Source organism: Molossus molossus, unplaced genomic scaffold (genome assembly GCF_014108415.1).
Source record: "Molossus molossus isolate mMolMol1 unplaced genomic scaffold, mMolMol1.p scaffold_m16_p_1, whole genome shotgun sequence".
NCBI classification, from domain to species: domain Eukaryota; kingdom Metazoa; phylum Chordata; class Mammalia; order Chiroptera; family Molossidae; genus Molossus; species Molossus molossus.
Window position 1 is genome coordinate 101169102 of NW_023425344.1, and position 15088 is coordinate 101184189.

Here is a 15088-nt window from a genome sequence, read left to right on the forward strand (position 1 = left end):
GAATGTTACAATCTGACATCATGTAAGAAATGGGAGTTTCTAGAAAACTACGTGAAGGATGAGGCATTGTGCTTAACTCAATATTAGTTTGTTTTTCTTATTTCATCAGAAAGGCTTTTTGAAGACCATGAAAATGTTGTTGAAATCTTATCAGACTGGACAAGAGACACAGAAAATAAAGTGGTATTTTTGAAGAAAGAAGAAAAATATGCTGTATTTAAAAACCCCCAGGTAAGATAACTTGTAAATTGTTGAGCCATGTAAAACTGGAGGATTTTTTAATGTCACCTGAAGAACTAATCACACCATTCATTATCTCCCAAAGTATCACAAAAGTATTCCTTTCAAAGAAACACAAAGTCAACTCTTAGGCCATCTGTAAACTAATTGCCCCTTGGAAGATCCAGAAAGAAAAGAATCCAATCTGTTTCTTTTGATTCACAACCTAAAACACATCAATCCATTGACTAATCCTTCTTCTGTGTCCTTATTTCTCTTTGGCTACATTAATCCAATACACTTTGATGCACTCTGGGTCACTAATGCTTCATAATTTGAAGATACTTTTTACTTTGTTGCTCATATTTGGTGCTTATTGATGCTAGGATCACCCCTGAAAGATGTACAATTTCTTGTGCTTTCGTTCTACAGTCTACATAATAAAAAAGTATTGTTCTCCACATTTGAAAAGGTTCCTTCAAGTCATGTGTACGAGGATGTCACAGAAGTCTAGGCCTTGCCCACTGTGGCCTCCAGCCAGCTGTAATTGCATGACGATCATGAAGTCTTTTCAGGAGAGTCAAAGAGTGTAAAACACAGATGGAAGACTTGGAGACACCCAGGCACCTTTACATTTTACAGTTAAAAAAAGCAAGTCTCATTTATTAAAGGGTGTTCTTTTTTGTTTTTAATCCTCACCCGAGGATATTTTTCCATCTATCTCAGATAGAGTGGGAGGAAGGGGGAGAGAGAGAAAAACATCGATGTGAAATACATCTACTGGTTACCTCCTGCATGACCCCGACCTGGGCCAGGGCCAGGGACAAACCATAACTGAGGTACATGCCCTTGGCTGGAATCGAACCTGAGACTATTGGTCTGCGGGCCGACACTCTAACTGCTGAGCCAAACCGGCCAGGGCTAAAGGATACTCTTGAGCAGCTTCCTCATGGGAAAATGCTCTTTCCCCTGTACTGTGCCTTTCTCTAGGGTCTTCCCTAGGTCATGTGGTGGAAGACTAACAACAAAGCAATCAAATACTGTTGTTTGTGACAAATAGCAAACAATAAAAGGTCAAAGTTTTCAAACCATACTGCCTTCAATCCCATACTTTAATGCATTAGTTAGGGTGCCATCTGAGCTAGAAGCTTATTTCTTTCTCACATACCCGCCCAGACGTAGGTTGGAGGATCTGGTAGAATGGCTCTGCCATCCTCCACAGGTCTTTCACTCTGGGCTCAAGGCAGCTTTCCACCCGGCCAGCCAGGTTCCAGCCTGGGGGGGGGGGGAGGGAGCCAGGGGAGTGCACCAGACTTCTTACTGGAAAGACCTGGAAATGGCCCTTTTACTTTGCTTATATCCCATTGACCAGGACTTGGTTACCTGGTGATACTGAGCTACAAGGAAGCTGAGCGGTGCCGTCTCTGTCTGAGCACCTGCTACAGCCCCTCTCCAGGCACCAGGGAGGATGAGACAGCCCCGAGTTGGAGGGGCGACCTTGAAATAAGAATAAGAATTGCCATCCCCTCCTCAATTCTTACCTTCTCGTATGAATGAGTTCAAATGAGTGACTCCAGATCATTGTGTGGTGTTAAAGCAAATTTATTAAGAAAGTAAAACATGCAAATTTATTAAAGGAGCAAAACAAGTAGATCTATCATCTGACATAGGCAGATGGGCTCTCTCAACTAATCAGAAAGGCGAGTGGGGTGGAGGGTTTCTGCTTTATATACTTTTCTGTCTATAGATTTTTTTTTTTTTAATCCTCACCTGAGGATATTTTCCCATTTATCTTCAAATAGAGTGGGAGGAAGGGAGAGAGGGAAAGAGAGAGAGACACATCGATGTGAGAGAGACACATTGACTGGTTGCCTCCCACACGACCCGACCAGGGCCGGAACGAACCAGAACTGAGGTAAATGCCCTTGACCGGAATCGAACCCATGACTCATTGGTCCACGGGCCGACACTCTAACCCCTGAGCCAAACCAGCCAGGGCTATCTACCGATTTTTTTTTTTTTTTTTTTTTTTTTTTTTTTTAATTTTATTTATTTATTTTTTTGTTACAGATATTTTACCTTTTTACCCCATTGGCACCCCCCACCCCACCCCCCCTCCCCCCTGTCCCCGGCTTAGTTGTCCATGTCCATTGGTCATGCATACATGCATATAAGTTCTGTGGTTTATCTCTTCCCACCCCCCCACCCCCCATCCCCTCTTCTGAGGGATGTCAGTCTGTGCCCTACTTCCATGTGTCTGGGTCTACTGTATTCCTCAGACTGTTATGTTCATTATATTCCGTATATAAGTGAGATCATGTGGTATTTGTCTTTTTCTGCTTGGCTTCTTTCACTTAGGATAATACTTTCCAGGTCCCTCCATGTCGTCTCAAAGGATAAGAGATCTTTCTTTCTTACCGCTGCATAGTACTCCATTGTGTATATGTACCACAGCTTTTTGATCCATTCGTCTACTGGTGGACACTTGGGCTGTTTCCAGATCTTAGCTATTGTAAATAGTGCTGCTATGAACATGGGGGTACATATATTCTTCCTGATTGGTGTTTCAGGCTTCTTAGGGTATATTCCCAGCAGTGGGATCACTGGGTCGAATGGAAGTTCAATTTTTAATTTTTTGAGGTAGCACCATATTGTTTTCCATAGCGGCTGCACCAGTCTGCATTCCCACCAGCAGTGTATTAGAGTCCCCTTTTCTCCACACCCTCGCCAACACTTGTTGTTTGATGATTTGTTGATGGCGGCCATTCTGACAGGTGTGAGGTGATACCTCATTGTTGTTTTAATTTGCATCTCTCTGATGATTAGTGATGTTGAGCATTTCTTCATATGTCTCTTGGCCATTTGTATGTCCTGTTTGGAGAGGTGTCTATTCAGCTCCTCTGCCCATTTTTTAATTGGGTTCTTTGTCTTCCTTTTGTCGAGTTGTATGAGCACTCTGTATATACTGGAAATTAACCCCTTATCTGATACATCGTTGGCAATGATGTTCTCCCATACAGTGGGTTGCCTTTCCATTTTGATGATTGTTTCTTTTGCTGTGCAGAAGCTTTTTAGTTTGATGTAGTCCCATGTGTTCATTTTCTCCTTTATTTCTGTTGCCTTAGGTGATGTATCAGTGAAAATTCTGCTCCGTATGATGTCCAAAATTTTGTTGCCTACATTTTCTTCTAGAATTTTTATGGATTCACGGGTCACATTTAAGTCTTTTATCCATTTCGAATTTATTTTTGTGTATGGTGTAAGTTGATGGTCTAGTTTCATTTTTTTGCATGTAGCTGTCCAATTTTCCCAACACCATTTATTAAAGAGGCTGTCTTTGCTCCACTGTATGCTCTTGCCACCTTTGTCAAATATTAATTGAGCGTATTGCCTTGGGTCCATTTCTGGGTTTTCAGTTCTGTTCCACTGGTCTATATGCCTGTTCTTGTGCCAGTACCAGGCTGTTTTGGTTACAGTCGCTTTGTAGTATAACCTGATATCTGGTATTGTGATCCCTCCAACTTTGTTCTTCTTTTTCAAGATTGCTGTGGCTATTCGGGGTCTTTTTTGGTTCCATATGAACTTTTGAAGTATTTGTTCTAGTTCTATGAAATATGTCGTTGGTATTTTGATGGGGATTGCGTTGAATCTATAGATTGCTTTGGGTAGTATGGACATTTTAATTATGTTAATTCTTCCAATCCATGAACAGGGTATGTGCTTCCACTTTTTTATATCTTCCTCTATTTCTTTTTTCAATGACCTGTAGTTTTCTGCAAATAGGTCTTTTACTTCTTTGGTTAAGTTTATTCCTAGGTATCGTAATTTTTTTGGAGCGATGGTAAATGGGATTGTTTTTTCAGTTTCTCTTTCTGTGAGTTCATCATTGATGTACAAGAATGCCGTCGATTTCTTGACGTTAATTTTGTATCCTGCTACTTTGCCAAACTCATTTATTAAGTCTAATAGATTTTTGATGGAGTCTTTAGGGTTTTCTATGTACAATATCATGTCATCTGCAAATAATGACAGTTTCACTTCCTCCTTTCCAATTTGGATCCCTTTTATTTTTTCTTCATGTCTGATTGCTGTGGCTAAGACTTCCAGTACAATGTTAAATAAGAGTGGCGAAAGTGGACATCCCTGTCTTGTTCCTGTTCTTAATGGAAATGTTTTTAGTTTCTGTCCATTGAGTATGATGTTGGCTGTAGGTCTTTCATATATGGCCTTTATTATGTTGAGATATGATCCCTCTATTCCTACATTGCTGAGCGTTTTTATCAGAAATGGATGCTGGATTTTGTCGAATGCTTTTTCAGCATCTATTGATATGATCATGTGGTTTTTATTCTTCATTTTGTTTATGTGGTGTATCACGTTTATTGATTTGCGAATATTGTACCAGCCTTGCATCCCTGGAATGAATCCCACTTGGTCATGGTGAATAATTTTTTTGATGTATTTCTGGATCCGATTTGCTAGTATTTTGTTCAGGATTTTGGCGTCTATGTTCATCAGGGATATTGGCCTGTAGTTTTCTTTCTTCGTAGTGTCTTTTTCTGGTTTTGGAATTAGAATTATGCTGGCCTCATAGAACGTGTTTGGAAGTCTTCCTTCTTCTTGAATTTTTGAAATAGTTTGAGGAGAATGGGTGTTAGTTCTTTTTTGAATGTTCGGTAAAACTCCCCCGTGAAACCATCTGGGCCTGGGCTTTTGTTTGCTGGGAGAGTCTTGATTACCTCTTCAATTTCCTTAGTTGTTATTGGTCTGTTCAAGTTTTCTATCTCTTCCGGGAATAGTTTTGGGAGACTGTGTGTTTCTAGAAATTTGTCCATTTCGCTGAGATTGTCGAATTTGTTGCCATATAGTTGTTCATAGTAGTTGTTAACGATCTTTTGTATTTCCGTGGTGTTGGTTGTTACTTCTCCTCTTTCATTTCTGATTTTGTGTATTTGGGTTCTCTCTCTTTGTTTCTTGGTGAGTCTAGCTAAGGGTCCATCTATCTTGTTTATCTTTTCGAAAAACCAGCTCTTTGTTTCATTGATCCTTTGAATTGTTTTTTTGGTCTCTATGTCATTTATTTCTGCTCTGATCTTTACTATTTCCTTTCTTCTACTTGCTCTGGGGTTTTCTTTTTGTTTGCTTTCTAATTCTTTAAGTTGTGAGGTTAGACAGTCAATTAGAAATTTTTCTTGTTTTTTGAGGTAGGCCTGTAGTGCTATGAACTTCCCTCTCAGAACTGCTTTCGCTGCATCCCATAGATTTTGTGTTGTTGTGTGTTCATTTTCATTGGTTTCCAGGAAGTTTTTAATTTCTTCCTTGATCTCCTCGGTGACCCATTCATTGTTTAATAACATGCTATTTAGCCTCCATGTGTTGAAATGTCTTTGCATGTTCTTTGTGCAATTGATTTCTAGTTTCATGCCATTGTGATCTGAGAAGATGCTTGATATGATTTCAATCTTCTTGAACTTGTAGAGATTTAGTTTGTGTCCTATCATGTGGTCTATCTTTGAAAATGTCCCATGTGCACTTGAGAAGAATGTGTATTCTGTAGTTTTGGGGTGTAATTCTCTGTAGATATCTATTAAATCCATTTGGTCTAGTGCTTCATTTAGAGTCTCTGTTTCCTTGCTAATTTTTTGCCTAGAGGATCTATCCAGTGCTGTCAATGGGGTGTTGAAGTCCCCTGCTATAATTGTATTGTTGTCGATTTCTCCTTGGAAGTCCTCCAGAAGATTTTTAATATATTTTGGTGCTCCTATATTGGGTGCATATATGTTTATCAAGGTTATATCTTCCTGTTGGATAGATCCTTTCAATATTATGTAGTGGCCGTCTTTGTCTCTAGTTATGGTCTTCATTTTGAAATCTATTTTATCAGATATGAGAATTGCTACCCCCGCTTTTTTTTGCTTTCCATTTGCTTGGAAAATTTTTTTCCATCCCTTCACTTTCAACCTATGTGAGTCTTTTGTTGAGAGGTGGGTCTCTTGTAAACAACATATAGATGAGTCATGCTTTCTTATCCAATCAGCTACTCTGTGTCTCTTTATGGGAGCATTCAATCCATTTACGTTTAAGGTGATTATTGATATGTACTTATTTATTGCCATTTTTGTTTAGTGTGGTTCCCTTTTTCTTCCCATTTCTACTGCTAATTACAGCAGTCCTTTTAACATTTCTTGCAGTGCTGGTTTGGTGCTAATGTATTCCCTTAGCTTTTTTTTGTCTGGGAAGCTCTTTATTTGATCTTCTATTTTGAATGATAGCCTTGCTGGGTAGAGTAGTCTTGGATTCAGATTCTTGTTTTTCATGACTTTGATTACTTCATGCCATTCTCTTCTGGCCTGTAGTGTTTCTTGTGAGAAGTCAGCTGAAAGCCTTATGGGGTTCCCTTTGTAGGTAACCTGTTGCTTATCTCTTGCTGCTTTTAGGATTCTCTCTTTGTCTTTAATTTGTGGCATTTTAATTACTATGTGTCTTGGTGTGGGCCTGTTTGGGTTCTTCTTACTTGGGACTCTCTGTGCTTCTTGAACTTGAATGCCTTCTTCCTTCACCAAATTAGGGAAGTTTTCTCTCACTATTTTTTTGAATATATTCTCTATCCCTTGCTCCTTTTCTTCTTCTTCGGGGACTCCTATGATACGAATATTATTACGTTTCCAGTTGTCCCATAGTTCTCTTAAGCTGTCTTCCTGTTTTTTAATAGTTTTTTCCTTTTGTTTTTCTGATTGGTTGATTTTTTCTACCCTGTCTTCTAATTCACTGATCCGGTCCTCAGCTTCCCCTACTCTGCTTTTTAAACCTTCCAATGTGTTTTTCATTTCGGATATGTCATTTTTTATCTCTTCTTGTTGGTTTTTAATTTCCATTTGGCTTATTTTCAGTGTCTCTATGTCTTTACTCATGCTGTTCAGCTTCCTCAAGATCATGGCTCTGAATTCTAGCTCTGTTAACATGCCTAATTGCTCCACATTGATCTCATCTTCGGTGGAGGTGTCTTGCTCTTTCATTTGGCTTCTGTTTCTGTGTTTCACCATTTTAGCTATCACTGTGGGCTTTGGAGCCTGTCAAGTTCTCCCTGTGGGTGTTGGTGTTCTGCTGTTTGTGGCTCCCTCTCCTGTGTTTAGATGAGCGAGAGAGGACCCGCGTTGAACACCACTGTCAAGTCTTACTTTCCTGGTTAAAGTTGCCAGCCCAGGAAACGTACTGTTATCCTCTAGCTTTTTGCCTGGAGGCTAGCAGTCTAGGTTAATTGATGAGTTTTGGGTTGTCAGTTGATTGAAAAACTCCCTCTGGTGCTCAGCCAAGGGGCTTTCAGGAGGGTGGGGCAGATGCTGGTTGTTAGTGAGCCTCAATTAGCACTACAATGGCCCACAGGGTGGGGTTGGATCTCCGAGGGAGGGGCTGCTGCCTTTCTCAGAGCCCTGGGAAGGAGCAATGTGGAGAGGTCCGGAGTGGCTGCACTCAGCCAAAGCTCTGAGCGCCCTCCAAACCCCGAGTGTCCAGACACAGTTCCAGTCCAGTCTGCCCTCCCTCCGCCGGAGCCCAAGGTGAGTGGCTGTGGCTGTTTCAGCCTCTGTCCCGGCTGCGCTGTGGGGCCGCCTGGGAGTGTAACCCGAGGGCGCCGCTTACAGCTGAGGCCGCTGCCGAGCTGCCGACCGTGCGCTCCCAGCCCCGTCTCGCGCCTTCGCAATCCTACCGGGATGGAGTCAGTGTCCTGCGTTGTATGGTCCTCCAAGCTGCTTTTCTGTTGGTTTTTTCCGTCGATTTGTCTGTGTTATAGTTGTAATTCCAGTTTGGTTCTGGGAGACGGTCTGTGTAGCTCCGTTCACTCCGCCGCCATTTTTCGGGAATCTATCTACCGATTTTTAATTCCTCTGCCAAATATCTTGGTACAGATTCATTTTCAAGGTCTCCCTTCTACTTTGTTGTGGCTTTCCCCGAATTTGTGAGAAGCACCTGGCATTTTATCTTGCTAAGCCCTGAGACTGCTGGCTTTTCTGCTTAGGGAGTGGATGAGATGAGACTGCACCTTCCCTCCCCTTCCTCCCACCTCTCTGCTGTCTTTGGAGAGACCTTAACCATTTGCACTCAAGCATCCTTGACTGCGGGAAGATAAGGGTGTGCCGTTTACAATCTGGCTGCAGGCTGCCAAACCGCTTGGCCTTGTTTAATTTTCTTGTCTCAGTTTCCCTATTCCTCCTGCCTTGGAATGTTTCTAGCTTCGCACTATCCTGTAACACAACCACACGCACAGCAACAATTGGGATGTTACATTCAGGACCTCCACCTGCACCACTCCTCCACAGAGTCTGTAAGAACTGTGCCCAGCAGTTGTGAACCTGGCTATACTATTGTTAAATAAGAACAGCAAGAGGAGCCCTGGCTGGTTTGGCTCAGTGGCAGAGCATCGGCCCGCGGACCAATGAGTCGCGGGTTTGATTCCGGTTAAGGGCACGTACCTGGGTTGTGGTTCGTCCCCTGCCCTGGGCCGGGTCGTGCAGGAGGCAGCCAGTCGATGTGTCTCTCTCACATGGATGTTTCTTTCTTTCTCCATTTCTCTCCCTTTCTCTCCCTCCCACTCTATCTAGTGGATGCCTGCACTTTGCCACAGTGTCTAATGAGTTAGTGCGCAAAACACAACTATGGTCTATGAATTCTGAGAAACTAAACATACACAGTTGTCACCTGTCAGGTGAGAGCATTAAGTGTTCCTGCAGCCTCGCTCTGCCCCTTCCCAGCCGTTAACTCCACGGCAAAGGCATTCACGAACCCAACCTCCATCGCCTTCTCCTCTTTCTAAACTTTACATGAAGTGGAATCACATCATAGTCTTTTTTTGTGTTTAGCATTTTTTATCCAGCTTTCATTTGTATTGCTGCGTGTGGCAATAATTTATTCTTTTTCCCTGCAGTTTAGTATTGCCTTGTGTGATGATACCAAAATGTTTATTTATTGTATTATTGATGGACATTTGATTTGTTTCTAGTTTGGGGCTCTAACAAGTAACACTGCTGGGAACACTCTTGCACATGACTTTGTTGGACAAAGTAGACTTTTTTCTTGCATATAGACCTACGAGTGCCACTGCTGAATCATAGCTTATGCATATATTTGGCTTTAATAAATAGTGCTCAGCGCTTTTCCAGAGGGATTCTATGGTTTGCCCTCCCATTAGCATTGTATGAGAACTCCTGTTGTTCCAAATGCTTGTCAGCCTTTGGTGTTGCCAGGTTTTTGTTTGTTTTTTAAGCTGTTCTTTGTGGGTGTGTAGTGTTATCACCTGTAATTTTAAGTTGAATTTTCCTATTGCCAGTGATTTGAACACATTTTCCAGTGTTTATTACCCATCTGAATAGCCATTTCTGTCAAGTGTCTGCTCAGGTGCTCTGCCCCGACTCTCAGCCTCAGCTCAGGCTCAGACCTGCAAATGTCCTGAGGGGAACTGCGGCTCCAGGACTGTCCAGACACCTCCTCCTGGTTTTAGCCCTTGGATCTTGGCCCTTTGTGTCCTGCTTGCTTCTGCAGCTCCCCAAAGCCTTCATACAGACTTTTTGATCCAGCTTTTCTAGCTGTTTTTGTGAAGCTCTGGTCCAACTGCAAGCTACTGTGTCACGGGGGTGAGTGGGCAGAAGGCCTCCTAATGAACTCTTTCAGATAATATGTTCTTTAAAACTAAGTAAGTAGATGATCCTAATTTACAATCAAATTTAAAGACCAAAATCAAAGTGGGTGCAGACTGCTTTCAAGTATCTCTACTTTCTCTGTTTGCTTGAAAATCTGTCTCCTATCAGCGCTCTGCAGGCTGACCTTCCGTGACCTTAGGCCTCTGTCTCCCTCTATCTGTCCCTCGACAAGCTCTGTCCCTCCTCTCCCTGTGGCAGACCCTCCATTCTGCTCACTCATCTCTTCGCAGACACCTCCCATGGTGGCCGCCTCTGTGAACGGACATCCAACTTCTGTGCTTGATAGCGCTAGAAGAAATCTGGGAAACTGTGTCCTACATCACACACTATACATTGACACACACAATTTTTCAGCACAAGTTTAGATAAATGCAAATAATGCAGGCGGCGGCATATTATAAATTTTGACATTTGAAAAAGCTATCCAATGGAAACTATATAGTTCCATGGCAATTTGATTCCCAGCAGCATCCATTTAAGGGTTTTTTGGTTTTGTTTTTTAAATAAGTTTTGTATTTTAGAGCAGCTTTAGGTTCTCAGTGAGCAAGGGAGTGGCTGGCTGAGGGTCAGAACAGGGACCCTCTAAGTCAGGGGTGGGGAACCTTTTCTCTGCCAAGGGCCATGTGGATATTGGTAACATCATTTGAGGGCCATACAAAATTATCAACTTAAAAATTAGCCTGCTACATTTGGTCAAAGTAACTCACCCCTAATGTGATGGCCAGAACTGCTTCTCTGTGGTGAAGAGTGTGCTGTCAGCTGGTGGTGATGATGATGCCACTCGCAGCTGCTTCTCCGGGTTTTCATCGGTCTGGAGTTCCGGCGACGCTTTGCGATGGTAACTTTGGAAGAGAACTGCTCGCAGCAGTAAGTTGTTCCAAACTCGGATGCAAACTTCAACGCTTGTCTCCTCAAAGTGGGGATTCGTTGTTTATGGACGTGTATAGAACTCAAGCAGTAGGAGATGGTTGTGCCTAGCTTTCAGCTCATCATCGCTTTGCAGGTGACTGATTTGTGTGGTAGGTTATTAGGCACGTGAGCTGGTTCCACACTGCACAGTGTGGTGCCGCGACCCATGCGGCTCGTCGCAGCAGACATGAGGGGCGAGGGGGGGCTGAGAAAGACACAGAGACGGAATAGAGAGAAAAGCTGGGCCAGGTGGGACACTGCTCTCTGATGGAGAAACAGTGACTCCGAGCTAGCTCAGCAAGTTTATTATATAGCCAATCGAAGGGTGGGGGGGCTCAAAAGCTTCATTATTTTCAAACACTAGATGTTTCCACCGGCCTTGGAGCTCAAGGTCAAAACTGTCTATACATTCTTGCCCCCGGCTCAGAAGGCTCCTGCCTGGGCCTTGCCAGCAGACAGGATCAACAAGCGGCCTTGGGCAGAAAGCTGCTGAGTGAGCCTTGCAAACACCACAGGAGCAACAAGAGACCTTGGCTCAGCCGCCCTCCACATCTCCCCCTTTTTGTTTTTTAAATGCAAGTGGTGGACATCTACTTGGTCTCTTCTGAGTTGGGCTCAGAAGATCTGGCAGCTGACTGACAGGAGACAAAACAGTATTATCAGAGCAATAACAAACCCAAGCAAGTACCATGCAGTATGTTTAAGAAGACTGAAAGGGTTGAAACCCTTAAGCTCATCTAAAATGTCTTTAGCCAGTTGTGCTGGATTAACACTATCATCATGGCTATTTTGACTATCCTGTGTATGTCTATGCGGTTGCTGCAAATCAAGACTGATATTATTATGAGTCCATATTCCCTGGAGGTGCAACTTAACTTTGTCCCAGTTTCACTGGGTTTTATTCTATGAGACTGAAGTAACAGATAAAACTGTAAGCGGCGTGGCAAAGCAACTTTTGTCGAGCTTAATGCTCTGTTTGATTTCCTAGTCCGATAACTACGGCTTCCAAAGCATTTAATTTTGTTTCTAATTTGGTGTCACTATCTTTTTGATTGTGTAAAGCAGCAGAGGTGTTTTGAGCTAAATCATTTATAAACGGGGCATTAGGAATACTTTGAGTCAGGACTAACGAAGCAGTTGTAGTAGAAGCAATAAGACCCACAATAGTGACAATGCCAAAAATAATCCATCTTAGAGCTCTTTTATGATGAGTCCATTGGTTCTTAATTTCTATTAAAGCTTGCAGCCTGGTTTCATGATACCAATCTCCTGATATGTTGGTAGAGAGCATGACAAAAGAGGGCTTGTATAGACCTAAAATATCATCATACTTATTATCTCTTGTTACACAGTCAATGTACACTCAGGGCATGAGACAGAATAGTGTGTGGGAAGCTTAGTAATACTTACAGAGCCTGTCCCAACTACATAAGGGGCTTGTACACAAGCCCACAACCCATCACAGAAATCAGTGGGGCGACAGGCCATAGCAATATTCGCCAAGAAGAGTCAGAATAATTAATAACTGTTGCAGCAGCTAGTCGCCAGAGATCCTCCTGCATGTGATCCTTAGGGGTGGTAAGGGTGTTACTTACAAAGCCCCATGAGATCATGATTAGGGTGTTTAGGGTCTAATCTATGAAACCAGTCTAACATCTGAAATTCTGTTCCCGTAATATTAATGCTAACAGGGATAGGATTTGCACAATCCTGCCATTGGGTAAAACCTAAATTGAAGGGTTGTCCTGTTAGGGCAATAAGGAAGCAAAAGATGCTGATAAGGTACAACCCAGGTGTTATAGGGAAATCCTAGCTTAGTCACAGTCTGAATATATTTCTTCATATCCCATGGACCCATAATAGTAGCAATGTCAGTGCCCCCATAAGATGTTTTATTCTCAGCTTTAACAGGCAGGCACCCATTCCTGCCTGCGCAGAACAGGCAGATTGGAGGGTCTACACTGAAGCCAAGATAAGTACAATTATAGTGTGAAGTGGGTGTAATACGTTGGTCAGAGTTTCCACCCATGATTGCTGAATCGTTAGTGAAAACAGGCATAGACCCTCCATCCCAAGTGGCTGGATTTACCACAGGAGGGTCTGGAAATAAGTCCAGTAGGTGTCTGCCCCAACCATACTCACCTGGCTGCGGGTCTTTCCAGCGGGCAAGCCCTGCTGAAGCCTGCGGCTGGGTCACCTGCTGGCGCTCAGCAGCAGTAAGGCCATTGGCATCACAATTTTAAAAATTTTAAGTATATAAGATATGGTTTGGTTGATTCTAGGGAATAAGAGCATATCCTATATCTCCCCCTTTTTGTTTTTGTAATTGTAATTTTAAAATTTTGTTTTGCTCTTTTTACTGTTGCTTGCTTTTGAGGATTATAACGAATTCCTGTTTTATGTCGAATTTTGTATTGCAAGCAAAATTTTTGAAAGGCAAAACTGGTGTAACCCGGCCCGTTGTCAGTTTTTATTTCCTGGGGTTTCCCCAGTCAAGCAAAAGCAGCCAGACGTTGGTTAATAACTTGCTTAACACTCTGCCCAGTCTGAACTGCTGCAAAAATGAAAGGGGAGAAAGTATCAACAGATACAGGCCCCCAGCGCAGTTTCCCAAACTCAGGACCGTGAGTCACATCCATCGGCCAAATCTGACTTGGTTTTCATCCTCGAGGGTTAACTCCAGAAGACTGTCCTGGTAGATGAATGGCGCACGCTGGGCACTGTTTTACTATTTGCCTGGCCTGCTCTCTAGAGATTTTAAATTCTTTACTCAGCGCTGCTGCATTCTGATGGTGCAAATGAGAACGCTGGGCTAAGGCTGGCGGAGTGGAAATTGTAGTGTGCGCCAGCAAGCGGTCAACAGCATCATTCCCTTCAGCTAAAGGTCCTGGGAGTCCAGAATGGGCACGAATATGGCCAATATAGCATGGGTGTTTTCGTGACCCGATGACCTCCCTTAGTTTAGTAAATAGATGATATAACTCTTCACTCCCAATATGTCCAATTGTGGCGGATTCGATGACCTTAGCCATTCCTACCACATAACTGCTATCACTATATATCACTCTTCAAGGGCCTCAAGGGCTGCTGTTAAAACTTGGATTTTCACTCTTTGGGCTGACGCGTGCTTGGTCTAAAATACCTTAGACTCTAAGGTTTAGAGTTCCTGTTGCAGTAATAGCCAGCCCACCCGGAGCTAGACCCATCAGTGAAAACTGTTAGAGCTGGGGAATGGCTTGAGATTGTATTACCTTCGGGAAAATGAACGCAGTGGTAGATATAAACTATAAGATCTTGTCCCCTGGGTAATGGCTATCAACTTTGCCAGGTAAATTTGCTAGTGCGATTTGCCAACTATTTGAGAATTGCCAGAGCCAATTTTGTTGAGAATTGGTAAGAGGAACTACGCTCTCGGCTGGTTCCCGGTGAGTGAATTGAGCTCATTGGTGTCTTGCCTTGGCAATCAGCTGTGCTGCCAAATCATGAAAGCGTGTAAGCACCTTAGCAGGTGCATGAGCAGGATGGCTCCATTCAATAGCCCCTCCTTCTTGCCACAGAACTCCAGTGGGGGAATGAATGGTTGGGAGGGAATATTAACACTTTCACTGGCAGTTGCTGATTTACTCTTGTCAGTTGGGCATTTTGAATTGCAGATTCTACCTTATGCAAGGCCTCTATTGCTTCAAGAGTTAACTGCCGGGGGGGACAAGGGACCTAAATCACCCTGCAAAATTTGGAACAAAGGCCTCATGTCAGTAGTTGTTAATTTTAAAGCTGGTCTGATCCAGTTGATGTCACCCAACAGCTTTTGGAAGTCATTTAAGGTGGTTAAGGAATCTGTTCTCACCTGCAGGCGTTGAAGGGCGTCTGTAAGGACTCACAGCCTTTCTAGGCTTTCGTCAAGTCTTTCCCTACCCCTGGCTTCCCCACCTTATCCGCCTCCTGCACAGGATCGAGGGAATCTCTAACTAGGGCCCAAAGAGTAAATGTTCACGCCAGAACCTTTCGCTGTATCTCTGCCTCGCAGGCTCTTCCCTTCCTCTTCCCAGGTTTCTAAGTTGATTGTCCCCTCAACAGGAAAACATGGGCAATTTTCATTCACATACTCTAAAAACTCAAGGAATTACCATTTCTTTACTGAGCATCCTCGAGCTTTAATCATAGCTCTTAACATAGACACAGAGATTTCTTTCTTGAGACATAGAATTTCCCATATTTTACACCTGGCTATCAATCAGTTAATTCCGCTCCCCTACCTTGCTTTTGCT

General features: G+C 43.0%; 1 protein-coding gene across 1 annotated transcript in view; it reads left to right on the plus strand.

Moving 5' to 3' along the window:
* Positions 1–15088, plus strand: part of LOC118628425 (amyloid beta precursor protein binding family B member 1 interacting protein) — a 62243-nt gene that overhangs the window by 14459 nt on the left and 32696 nt on the right. Inside the window, exon 6 of the mRNA XM_036259394.1 lies at positions 110–231. Coding sequence (XP_036115287.1) covers positions 110–231 — 122 coding nt within the window. The remainder of the gene's footprint in view (positions 1–109; positions 232–15088) is intronic.